General features: G+C 42.5%; 1 protein-coding gene across 1 annotated transcript in view; it reads right to left on the bottom strand.

Annotated features, from left to right (window-relative positions):
- The window catches only part of MGAT5 (alpha-1,6-mannosylglycoprotein 6-beta-N-acetylglucosaminyltransferase), a 71,126-nt gene extending 58,421 nt beyond the window's left edge, over window positions 1-12,705 (bottom strand). The window contains exon 1 of the mRNA XM_056861257.1: window positions 12,335-12,705. Within this exon, the coding sequence (XP_056717235.1) occupies window positions 12,335-12,575 (241 nt within the window). The 5' untranslated portion in view covers window positions 12,576-12,705. The remainder of the gene's footprint in view (window positions 1-12,334) is intronic.
- Window positions 12,706-13,309: the final 604 nt, after the last annotated feature.

Below are 13,309 nucleotides of genomic sequence, written 5' to 3'. Positions count from 1 at the left end.
AAATAGTTGGTAGAATTGTCCAGTCTTTCAGTGTCTTGGAATAAGACCCTGTGTCCTGTTTGTGTCAGTCCATGTTCAGCCACTGCTGATTTCTCAGGTTGGCCAAGTCTGCAGTATCTTTCATGTTCTTTTATCCTTGTTTGTATGCTGCGTTTTGTGGTCCCGTTTTGTGGAAAGAAAATTCCAAGACCACGGTTACACAGCCCGGATAACCTACAAGAACCAATGAACTCTGACCGTGAAAGCCTTCGACAATATTTATGTGTAATGTTTATATGTTTGTTCATATACTGAAATAAAACAAAAAAACAAAAAAAATGTCAAAATATTGTCGAAGGCTTTCACGGTCAGAGTTCATTGGTTCTTGTAGGTTATCCGGGCTGTGTAACCGTGGTCTTGGTACCGTATATACTCGAGTATAAGCCGAGTTTTTTAGCCATGATTTTTGGCTTTAAAAACTCACCTCGGCTTATACTCGGGTCAATACGGTAATTCGCCTGCCGGTCCCTCTCCCGCTCCCGACGGCCAGCTGATGGGCGGGCTGTCCCGCCTTCTCCCCCCCGCCCCACCCGATCGCGCCTTCTGCGCAGCGGCGGTTTCTTCACCCCCACCCCCCACCTCACCTGGGCCGGTCCTCCCACTTGCCAGCTGACCCTGCGGGGCCTCCTGAGCGCAGGGAGGGGGCCGCCGCCTGCGCGCCTGGAGCCCGGTCAGGTAAGCCTGCGGGGGGAGGAGGGGTGCATTTCCCCCTCGGCTTATACGTGGGTGCCTAATTTTTCCCAATTTTTGGGGTGAAATTAGGCACCTCGGCTTATACTCGGGTTGGTTTATACCCGAGTATATATGGTATTTTATTTCCTGACGTTTCGCCCGCAGCTGTGGCAGGCATCTTCAGAGGAGTAACACTGAAGGACATAAGAACATAAGAAAGGCCCTGCTGGATCAGACCAGGGCCCATCAAGTCCAGCAGTCTGTTCACACAGTGGCCAACCAGGTGCCTCTAGGAAGCCACTAACAAGACGACTGCAGCAGCACCATCCTGCCTGTGTTCCACCGCACCCAAAATTATAGGCATGCTCCTCTGATATTAGAGAGAATAGGTATGCAGCATGACTAGTATCCATTCTAACTAATAGCCATGAATAACCCTCTCCTCCATGAATATGTCCACTCCCCTCTTAAAGCCCTCCAAGCTGGCAGCCATCACCACTTCCTGGGGCAGGGAGTTCCACAATTTAACTATGCATTGTGTGAAAAAATACTTCCTTTTATCTGTTTTGAATCTCTCACACACTGTCCTTCAGTGTTACTCCTCTGAAGATGCCTGCCACAGCTGCGGGCAAAACGTCAGGAAAGAAAATACCAAGACCACGGCTACACAGCCCGGATAACCTACAAGAACCAAAAAAAATGTCATTCATAGAAATGCTCTTTGGTGTGGGGGGATTCTCAGAGCAGGATCCAAACATGGCTGAGAGGTGCCTGGTTGTTTCCTACCCTCCTTCTGTTTCCTAGCCTCCTTCCTACCCTCCTTCCTACCCTCCTTCTGAGAGCTGGTAGTTGGTTATAAGGGTTTCAGCTGCTTCTCCCTTCCAATAGCCTCAGCACTATACAAGTGTCAAATTCCAGGGAAATAACCACAGTAGCCTGCTGCAGCAGAAAAAGTTAAGCAATGTACTGCAGCATGCTTGCAATTGCATTACTAATCTAAACATTGCAAATGCCTAGCTCATGTGGGAAATCAAGCTATGGAAGTGCCTGTGCTTACAGATGTTGTGCAACGCTGACATCGCTGTTCAAGTTTGCTACTCAATAAAACTTGTATGAATCTCAAGGAAGTAATTACTTCTGTTGATAGACCTACCTTGCTTACGGACTGCTTCTTTTTTCCAGTGAAAATGTGAAGCAGAATGTCGTAAGATCATTGGAAAGCACCAATATGTACCCAACAAACCACTACACCAGCGTGGTGTAGTGGCTAAGAGCCATGGTTTGGAGCAGTGGACTCTAATCTGGAGAACTGGGTTTGATTCCCCACTCCTCCACATGAGCTGCGGACGCTAATCTGGTGAACTGGATTTGTTTCCCCACTCCTACACATGAAGCCAGCTGGGTGACGTTGGGCTAGTCACAGCTCTCTTAGAGCTCTCTCAGCCCCACAAGGTGTTTGTTGTGGGGAGAGGAAGGGGGATTGTAAACTAGTTTGCTTCTTCCTTAAGTGGTAAAGAAAGTTGGCAAATAAAAACCAACTATTCTTATTATTATTATTAACTGATGTAATTCACATGTACCCCACGTTTCTCCCCAATCGGAACCCAAAACAGCTTACAGTGTTCTCCTCTCCTCCATTTTATCCTCACAACAACCCTGTGAGGTACGTTAGGCTGAGTGTGTGTGACTGGTTCAAGGTCACCCAGCAAGGTATCCCAGATACCAGTCTGACACTCTTAACCACTGCACAACACTAGCTCTCCTTTGTGGTAGGTGAGCTCCAACCCTTCTGGATATCATTCTTACAGCTATTACACTACCAGGCCTTGTTATTGTTATTGCTAAGTACAGAAGCTTCCTTATGGCAACTCTGTAATTACTGTACTCTGGCTGTGTGTCATTGGGTATAGTTCTTTCTGGAAACCTGATTTCACTGATGTGAGCACTGGATTAACATCTTCTAGGCCCAGGCTTTGCAATAATTCCAGTATCTACTGCTTTTGACTAAGAAGATAGTTTCCATATGGTTCCTGTTCAGTCTGAATTCCCAAGTAAAAGTTAGCATTGCCTATGTGTTCAACTTCTGTTCTTCATTTAGATGAGATATATTTCAGCACAGTCATTTTGGTTTTCATGGCAAATAATCAGATCATCGACATGAGTAAGAATAAATGTCCGTCTTCCATCTTTGTGTCCGTTGTAAAGATAGGGATCCACCTTGTTTTGTCTGAAGCCCTGACTGAGCAGCATTTTGTTCCACTTGTCATTTCAGGCCTTTGCTAGCTTAAATCCATAAAGCCCTTTCTGAAATTTGCAGACTAGATGTTGATTCTTTTAATCTACAAACCTCGGTGGTTGTTGCTTGTATTTCACCATATAGAAATGCAGTCTTTATATCGAAGTGTTATGTCTGCATGTTTCTGAACACTGCTATGAATCCTGATTGTGGAATATTTTATAACTGGTCCTACTCTGATCCATGAATCTGAGAGAATCCTTTTGCCTCTAGTCTAGCCTTGTATCTCTCAACCTCACCTTTTGCATCCCGCTTGGCCTTAAAGACCCATTTGCACCCTATGACATTCTTACCACTGTCCATGTCTAGTTCTTGTTCAATACATCCATTTCTTCTCACACTGCTTTCTTGTGTTTGCTTGCCTCCAGTTCAGGCATCTGCTGTACTTCAGTCCATGAGAATGATTCTTGTGGTAACGATGTCCTTCGAGGTAGGTCAGTTTATCAGCTGGAACTCCCTTGATGGCCCGCAACGATCGCCTGAGGTCCCTGAGTCTTGTCTGCCTCTGCAGCAGTCTCTGGCTCCTCTGGCTTACCTGCTGGCTCAGGAACTTCCACCTTTACCTCCACATCCGCTTGCACATCTAGTGGCATCTGCACAATGACTGCATTGGTTGGCAATGACTGTGTTGGTTGGTTGTTGTCACCATCTCCCTCTGGGCAGTCATCTAGGGCAGCATTCTGGTTGTTCCTTTGTCGTTCATCAAATTGCACCACTCTGCTTGCAGTAATCTTATCAGTGTTTGGGTCTAGAATCCTGTATCCCTTTCTTCCTGGAACATAGCCTACAAAGATGCATTCTTCAGCTGTGGGTTCAAGTCTGGGTCTCTCTTCTTTTGGTATAGGAACATAGGCCTTGGATCAAAATACTTTAATGCAGGAGTCCCTAACATGGTGCCTTTGGGCCCCGTGGTGCCCGCTGACACTGTACCTGGCACCTTCCAAGTGTTTTCAGAAAGTGGGTAGCTGCCAGCACAACTTCTGAGTAGCCATTGGAGATCTGATTGGCTGTGCAGAGTAAAATAATGTTGATGTGGCAGCAGTTACCACCAGTGTTGGTTTTATTCTCTCACTCCTCTTTTGGAGTCTATTTTTAAAATTACCCGTTGTCCCTATAATTGGACTTCCTCTGGGAGTGTGGGTCTGGCTCCGCCTCCTGCAGCAGCCATTTTGTGGTTGCGCCCACCGCCCTCTGTCAGAATTCCAGAGGCGCCCACAGGCTCAAAAAGACTGAGATCCCATGCTCTAAGATGCACTATGCTTGGCTTTTTGTTATGCTATAACACGTAAAAAGGTTTTCTTTGTGGCCTTGATTGGTTGCCCGTTCTGCAGTCACTTCTCCCCAGCGCCTGTTCAGAAGCCCTGAATTAGAAAACATCATTCAGGAGAGACGAAGAAAGTCAACACAGTGGGCGAAATAAGATTATGATCAATAGGGCATCCTCTTTTAAGGAATCGGCTTGTGGTATAAATCAGAAGGGGGAAAAAGCTACAAGCGCTAGAATATAAGCGCATTGTAGCAATTCAAAACTTCTGGCGCAACTTATCTTTATCTGTGGGCAGCATCTGTGCCCAGATTTTGGGTTGGCTTTTGGCCTGAGCTACTTGATTCATTATCTTCTTTTTCTTCCTGAAGAACAGCAGGAACACATGCTCCTGCTTGCATCAGCTTGATTTGCAGCACAGTTGAAGCATAAACAATGGAAGCCAAAAGGATGGGCCGCCTCCTCTCTGGACAAGATGCCCAGTGAGTGATGCTAGTCATGAGGAAAGTCTCACTCCAACGCAGCCAGAGAGATATGAATCTCTTTTTTTCTTTGCTGAACAAAGAGAGGAAGGAGAAAATGCAAATCTCAGGAACAGGATAAGGTATCTGGCCAATCATAATATTGGTCTTCAAGATAAAATTAATCATGAGTTTGAAACCCTGATTTTCTTCCTTTTAATATTAATCATGAATATGTTTAATTTTCATTTAGTGTTTTGAATATTTTGAGCAACCTGTTTTGCTTTCAAGCAAAGTGCTATAATAGTGTTAAAGTAATTATGAGTTTTGATACATGATTTCTAAAATATTGCAATGAATGTTACACTAGCAATACCTTAAACACAACATCTTCTTTTACTCAGTGTGAGTAAAATGCTAGCCCAAAAGTGTAAGTTAACTTTGTAAAGAAAGACGTTTGTCTAAGTGTGGGTAAGCCAAGGCCAAAAACAGAGGAAAAGATCACACATCTTTGCTCATCTATAAAATGCAAACTGAAGGTTCATATAGTCTCAATTTGCATCAAAGCAGGAAAAGGAGGGGAGCTAACCTGCCAAACTCGGCTTCACTAAAATACATATTTTGAAGGATATGTATTTTTTCTTACCAAGTGCTAATAGCAAAATGCAAGAAAATACTTCCAGTCAGTGAAACAGATTAGAGATTGAAAAGTTAGGGGGTTACCGCACTTGTATTCCCAGCGATGTATTAAGAGTTTGAAAACGTTATAAAAAATACTGTTAGCACTTTGTTTGGTCCCTTTAGCTGTGAAGACGTCTTCCAACCATTTATAGCCGTGGTATCCAAAAACCCTTTTAAAGCGATGTTTTTTACAACATTTTCAAACTCTTAATACATCACTGGGAATACAAAGTGCGGTAACCCCCTGGGTCTTCCTCCCTTCCCTGCATGGTACAAATGCAGATTGAGATTGCATGAATCTGCAATTTGGATTTTATAGAAGCATAGCAATACCTACTTTTTGTGCCATCATTTTTTGCCTTGAGACCTGAGATCAACTCTTCAAACATCTTGTGTGTGTGTTAAGTGCCGTCAGTTCGCTTCCGACTCATGGTGACCCTATGAATGAAAGTCCTCCAAAATGTCCTATCTTTGACAGCCTTGCTCAGATCTTGCAAATTGAAGGCTGTGGCTTCCTTAATGAGTCAATCCATCTCTTGTTGGGTCTTCCTCTTTTCCTGCTGCCCTCAACTTTTCCTAGCATGACTGTCTTTTCCAGTGACTCTTGTCGTCTCATGACGTGACCAAAATACGATAGCCTCAGTTTAGTCATTTTAGCTTCTACGGTCAGTTCAGGCTTAATTTGATCTATAACCCACTGATTTGTTTTTTTGACAGTCCACGGAATCAGTAACATCTTACTTTGCATTAACCATCAGCATCAGGATCAACCATCAAATATTATGTCCTCATTTATTAACCTATTTGTCACCTTAATATGGTTTTTCGTTTCTCTTCCTGTTTTGGTGTTTACGGAAGCCAAATATTTAGTCAACTGGCCATATTTCTTTCAACAGGACAAAATTGATTCATATGGTTGAAAGCAATAACAAAGTATTATACCAAGAGATTTTCTGGTAGAACAGTGGGAGCCACGCCCTGTGCCCCTTCCCCAAGTATACTTATTTTATTTATTTTGCTTGCAATATATGTATCCCACCTTTCTGCCCCTACAAGGGCCACCAAGGCAGCTAAAACACAGATGATAAAACCAGATTTTAAAACCATGAAAATCAGCCTCCCCAGCATACATCATTAACACAATTATAAAACACACTTAAAATACACACAAAGCATTAAAAAGCAATTAAAACATTGATTAGGATGGAGGGATCATTGAGGGAACGCCAAACAAAATGAAAAAATCTTCAGCCACTGGCAGAAGATGGCAACAGGGATGAATCTCTCTGGGAAGAGAGTTCCTGAGCTTTGCTACCGTGACTGAGGCCTTCCTTCTCCTGGGTTGCTACTTGCCTAATCTCAGAAGGCACAGGCACCCCAAGCAGTGCTTCCGAAGATTACCATAGTGGCTGGGCAGGTTCATAAGGGAGTAGGCAGTCCTTCAGGTATGTTGATCCCAAACTTTATAGTGGTCTGAATGTCAAGACCTGTACCTTGAATTGTGACCAAAACCAAATTGGGAGTCAGTATAGAAGGACCAATCCTGGAGCGATATAGTCTTCATGACCCACTCCAGTCAACATCCTGACTGCAGCATTCTGTACCAATTGAAATTTCCACAACACTTTTCAAGGGCAGCCCACATAGAGCGCATTGTAGCAATACAGTCTAGATTTAACAAGGGCATGTACCATAGTGGTCAGATCTTTTCTGTCCAGGAAAGGCCACAGCTGGCTAACCAGTTGAAGCTGGTAAAAGGCCAGGGTCCAAGAGCACCCCCGGGTCTGTTTTTTCAAGGGGAGTACAACCTCATACAGAATGGGTGACACTTTAAATCCCATATCAGCCCTTCCGCCCATCAGTAGTACTTTCGTCTTGTCAAGATTACACTTATGTTTATTAGCCAGCATCCACTCTTAAACGACCCCCAGGTACCAGTTCAGGATTTCTAGAGCCTCCCTGGGATCAGATAAAAGTATGAGATTGAACTGAGTGTCAACTGCCTATTAGAGACAGCCCAGCCAAAACCTCCGGATGACCTTACCTTACCCAGCAGTTTCATGTAGATTTTAAAAGAGGATAGGAGACAAGATGGAAACTTGCAGGACTCCATAAGCCAAAGCCCAATGGGTTGAGCAGCAGTCCCCCAGCACCACCTTCTGAAACCTACCTAGGTAGGACTGACCAGAACCACCACAGAACAGTGCCTCCCAATCTTAGCCCAGACAGATGGTCCAGAAGGAGACCATGATCAATGGTATCAAAAGCCACTGAAAGGTCCAGACAAGCCAATACAGTCATACTCCCTCTGTCCATCTCCTGGCACAAGTAATCCACCAGGGAGACCAAGGCTATTTCAGTCTCACAACTAGGCCTAAACCCAGACTGGAAGGGATCTAAACAATTTGCCTCATCCAGGAAAGCTTAGAGTTGTCCAGCCACCACCTGTTCTCTCACCTTGCTCAGGAATGGAACATTTGAGACTGATTGATAATTAATGAAATCTCCTGGGTTGAGGGTAGGCGTCTTTAGAAGCGGACAAACCACAGCCTGTTTCAAGAATGGGGTGAACACCCCCTCTTTTAAGGAAGCATTAACTATCTCTTGAAGATAGGAGAGCCACCCTCCCTGAAATATTTAAGTATCCAGGAAGGGCAAGGGTTATAGAAGTAAGCAGTAGGCCTCAAACTTCCAAGGATCCTATCCACATCCTCCAACTGAATAAACTGAAAAGTATCCCAAACAGGAGAAGCCAGCACCCTGGCACCATCTGACCATCACTTCTTCAGACAATACTGAGATCTAACCTTTCAACAATGATTCCATTTTGCAAGACACTAGAGAAGCAATCTCTCATCAAGAGGATCACCATAATATAAAGGGCATTCACATATGATTCATCACTCTATTTTGTTTTATCCATTTACCTTTTACCTCCCCCCACCCAGTATCTTCAAGACATTTTACAAATAAAATAACTGAATTGGTGCAGCCCATCAGCTCATAATCACCCAAGAACAAATAAGAACAAATTTCAAAAAGGTAACCATATTAACTTGATGCAGCCAAAGCAGCAGTCTTGACAGACCTTCCAGATTAACAAATTTATTGTGGCAGCTTTGACTCCCTGTTTGGCTGACATAAATGCCAAGATTAGAAAAGAAAAGAGAAAAGGTTCAAGAGGAAAAAAGGGAAATACAAATTAATCCCACTCAACAAAAGAATTTAATATTTTAGTCCACCCAATAGTAGGAAGCTCTGGAGAAATGCTTTTTACTACTCTTCATAAAATGAACAAAAATAAAGTTTGCATGCCTCTCTGGAAAGGAATTCTATTACTTCTTGTTTCTGTCTTCCTGTGTCACACATAGCAGCCTGAATAGCTCAGATTAGCTGGAGCTCATAAGAACTTGGAAGCTAGGCACAGTTGGCCATGGTTAGTATTTGTATGGGAGACCATCAAGGAAGACCAGCGTCGCTGTGCAGAGCAAGGCAATGGCAAACCACCTCTGCTCATCTCTTCCCTTGAAAACCCTATGAGGGGTTTCAATAAGTCAGTTGTGACTTGATGCCCCTTGATGATGATGATGTCATGGGTATCTCAACAAAGCTAAATACACTTGTTGGCATCTTGGTTCATAACAAGATCACACTGTGTGATCTATCCTAGGCATCGGGCTTTTTGAGGATAATACAAGCATATTGAATTTTTCCAAAAACTACTGGTAACACAGTAGAACTCCTTCATGCAGCCAACTGGCCAGTCAGACAGCCATGCTTTGGACCAGCTTCTAAAGAGTCTATGGGATGCCCTTCAGTAACAAGACAGACACACTGAAAACACTGCTTTCCCCTATCATGTGAAGTGCCCTGAAGCGGCTGGCTTGCCAATGTATATTATCCTATACTTGCTATTCATCCAAATTTGCTATGAAAGAGGCGGCTGTGAACAGAGAAACTGGAACATTTTGAGAAAAAGAATCTCCCTGGCAAGGATGAAAAGTTAGTATTTGGTTTCCAGCCAGTGGAAAGGCTGAGCTCACTGTGGTCACTTGCCAGCTATTAATTTGTCTCTTTTTAACTGTGGAATTCTTTCTTTAAAAAATAGAGAAGCTGAAAGACCGTCCATATCTCAACCAGGAAATGGGAAATATTTCTTTGCTGCTATGAACAACCACCTAAATTGGGGGGTTCTCAGATCCTGCTGTATATATTATGGCTTTGTTTCCTACAGGTATCATTTTGGAATTTTTCAATACTGCATTTATTTTTAATATTAACAACAAGGAGAATGGAAAGAACATATACAAACCCCAGTGAATTAGTCTTCCTGTTATAGCAAGCAATATTCCTGTAATTTCATTGTGGAAGCCTTTGGGTCTTGATGTTCCAAGGGAATACATTTTTATTTTGGAAGAGCCTCAAAATTCTGTCAGAATGGGTTTTTTGTTGCTATTGCAGTTGGCTATGCACTACACTGATCCTGCAACATCATTTGGACCAGCAACTAAGTCGGGCAAATCAGGGCAGTCCCTGTGTAGGCTGAAGGTGTCAGCATGCTGATTCAGCTTGCCTACCATTTCCATTTTCCATTTTGTGTGTATTAAGTGCCATCAAGTCGCTTCTGACTCATGGTGACCCTATGAATCAATGTCCTCTAAAATGTCATATTGTTAACGGACCTTGCTCAAGTCTTGCAAACTGAGGGCTGTGGCTTCCTTTATAGAGTCAAACCATCTCATATTGGGTATTCCTCTTTCCCTGCTGCCTTCAAATTTTCCTAGCATTATTGTCTTTTCCAGTGATTCTTGTCTTCTCATAATGTGACCAAAGTACGATAGCCTCAGTTTTTGTTGGTCCACAGTATCCGTAACACTCTCCTCCAATACCACATCTCAAAGGAATCTTTTTTCATTGTCCAACTTTCTTCATTGCCCAATTTTCATGCCCATACATAGTAATGGGGAATACTATGGCATGAATTAACTTGATCTTGGTTGTCAGACACACATTCTTACACTTAAGAATCTTTTCTACCTCCTTCATGGCTGCCCATTCCAGTCTCAATCTCCTTATGATTTCTTGAACGCAGTCTCCCTTTTGATTGATGATGGAGCCAACGAATAGAAAGTCTTGATCAATTTCAATTCCTCATTGTCCACCTTAAAGTTGAGTAATTCCCCAGAAGTCATCACAGAAAAATTCTATTTAGAGCTTTAGTCTATCCCTACTGGAGGAGCGCAGAGATCAATTCTATACTTTGGTTTGGTTTCAGTTTCCAAAGAAAGGGGAGGGTTTGCTCCCTGTATACCCACAAGGAGACATTTCCAAGTCCAAAGATGTAAGGAAGTCTATCTACAGCCAAGCCAAATGCGTACATGCTTGCCTCTAGCTTGTTCAGTTTAGAGTGAACTAGTAGGAAGCATTCTGATGCTCTATGTCCCCCCCCCCAAGTTCTATTCAAGACCCTTTGAATTGTATTAAAACACTGGAGAAATAACACTGGAGAGAGAGGCAGCGTGGTGCAGTGGTTAAAGTGTCGGACTAGGATCTGGGTTTGTATCCCCACTCATGCCATGGATGCTTGCTAGTGCCCTTTGGTGAGTCACACACTTGCAGCCTAACCTATCTCACTGGGTTGTTGTGAGGATAAAATGGAGGAGAGGGAAATGATGTAGGCCACTTTGGCTCCCCACTAGGATGAAAAGCGGGATATAAATAAAGTAAATTAAAAAATGCCTACCTCCTGTAAATCAATGGACTTTGCAACTTTAGCAATATTTGAATGCATGGCATACAGTTGATAACTGCATGTTGACTTCATATTTTTAGATATTTGGAAATCTTTTATAGAAACATATGTGATCTGCCACCATTGTTATATTTTTGTTTCTGCTCTGTTTTCCCCCCTTCTTTTCGTTTTTTTTAATTATTGGATTTTGAGTTTCCCCCTTCTTATTCTTTTGTTGCCTGTGTTTTTGAAATAAAGAAAAAAAAGATCCTTTGGATTTTATCCCCAGATTCAAGAAGTTCCCATATCACTCCCAAGTACCATGTTGAGGAATCACCCTTCCATGCTATCCCACAAGAGCTACGCTAACTAGTTTAATTGTATGCCCAGGATTAAAACACATCCTCTCTTTCTACAGTTAATACATATTTTCAAGCACCCTCCCTGAAAACTTGACAACTATTCCTTCACTTCTCACAACCACAACCAATAGAACACTTATAGCAGTACATACTAGAACTCTACAGTATTATTCCAAAGTTTCATTTGGTAATTGTATAGACTCTCTCACACACAGACTATTATGGCAAAGAACACCACTGAATACAAGATCCACAAATGCATTGACCATGGTTGCTATGGTGACTGCCCTCCCAATCAAGTGAGCAACCCTTCCCTCATCTCTAAAGTCTCATTGAGTTTGGAATCAAATTTTATTCTCTGAATGGTTAGCTTAACTCAAAAGTTAAAGAAACCCAGGAAGCTAAGCTAGTCTCTCTGCAAGAAAACATTTGTACAATATTTGTCAATCAGAATGAGAGGGGTTTCAAAGCTAAAAAAACCCAAAGACCAGGAAATGCTGTAGATTAATCTCTCTCCCCCTCTCCATCAGTAAACCCTTCCAGTCACAATTCAAACCACACAAACGGCTTCAATTCTACCATTTATACTTACTAGCCTCAATGGCAAGGCACTGAATATCCATGACAGCTGAATACAGCATGGTAGGCTTGTACTTTGCAGCTATCTAACTAAAAAGGATGGTTGGCTAGCTACTAAAGCAAATCTGTTTGTGGACACCCAGCTCAACATTAGAGCATATAGCTGTATCTTTGAACTGCAGATGACTGAAGACACCTTCAAATAACTCTGTAGGGAAGGAGCCTAACTATAATAAGATATATACTTACCATAAGCAGTCATAGTCCCAACATATGGTCCATCCACCACATTTCTATTCTCTTCTGCCAGTGCTTTTATATACCTTTTGCTGAGGTCCAGTATTTGTTCACGAAGCACTGAACTACTTTCGTGTTGAGTCTTCTGTTGGATAGTGAAATGCAATAGCATCATCCCCCAAATGAATCCAAAAGTCACTAGAAAGAAGCCAAGTTTCTGAGAGGACAATTTCCATGGACTAAAGTATGCCATGGCTGTTCAACCAGCTCTGAAGTCGCTTCAAATTGGTCTTACAGCCCAAAACCACAGGCTAAATTCATAGTTCAGGTGTGTAGCAGTCACAGTTCAGGAGCCACTCTGGCTCATTAGTCAGCAAGTTGTCTTCGTTAAGCTCCATTCTGTTGCTGCAAGGAGAAAAGAAAGATATGGTTATGCAAAGTAGCAAGCATGCTGTCTTTAGCATTTCTTCCAAAGTAGGAACAATATGCTTCTCTGTACATTTGTAATGGTTATGAATTAATATTTAATCATATGAGTCACTGTATAAAAGATTCCAAGAAATACCTGGGCAAGAAATGTGTCTTAACAGGTACAGAATATACCTTGCCCAAAAAAAAAAAAAAAATTGAAGCAAAGTCAAGTTTCCAATTTGAATTCCTGGTAAAAATCTTTTCATATACCGTAGAGGGATGATGCAAAAGAAACTGCATCTTGAAACCCCGGACGTACCAATACTTTTGTTCTTCACCAGCTTTACAATGTAAGCCTGCAACGATGCTGTTGTTTTGGCAACAGCAATGGCATATGGCAAGACTTCTGTTTCTTGATCCTCTCACGAGGAAAGTGAAGACTCCCATGGGAAGAAACAATAAAGGGGTTGTGCATTATTTAAACAAGTGCATACTCTAAAAGATGTTACCAGTTATTCAGATGCCGAGAAGAATCACTTATGGTTCCTGTGTGGCCTCTACCCCTTTTGAAATTGC

The sequence above is a fragment of the Euleptes europaea genome, chromosome 15 (genome assembly GCF_029931775.1).
Source record: "Euleptes europaea isolate rEulEur1 chromosome 15, rEulEur1.hap1, whole genome shotgun sequence".
Lineage (NCBI taxonomy): Eukaryota > Metazoa > Chordata > Lepidosauria > Squamata > Sphaerodactylidae > Euleptes > Euleptes europaea.
Note: the sequence above shows the minus strand (reverse complement) of the source record. Positions and strands in the feature narration are given on the sequence as shown.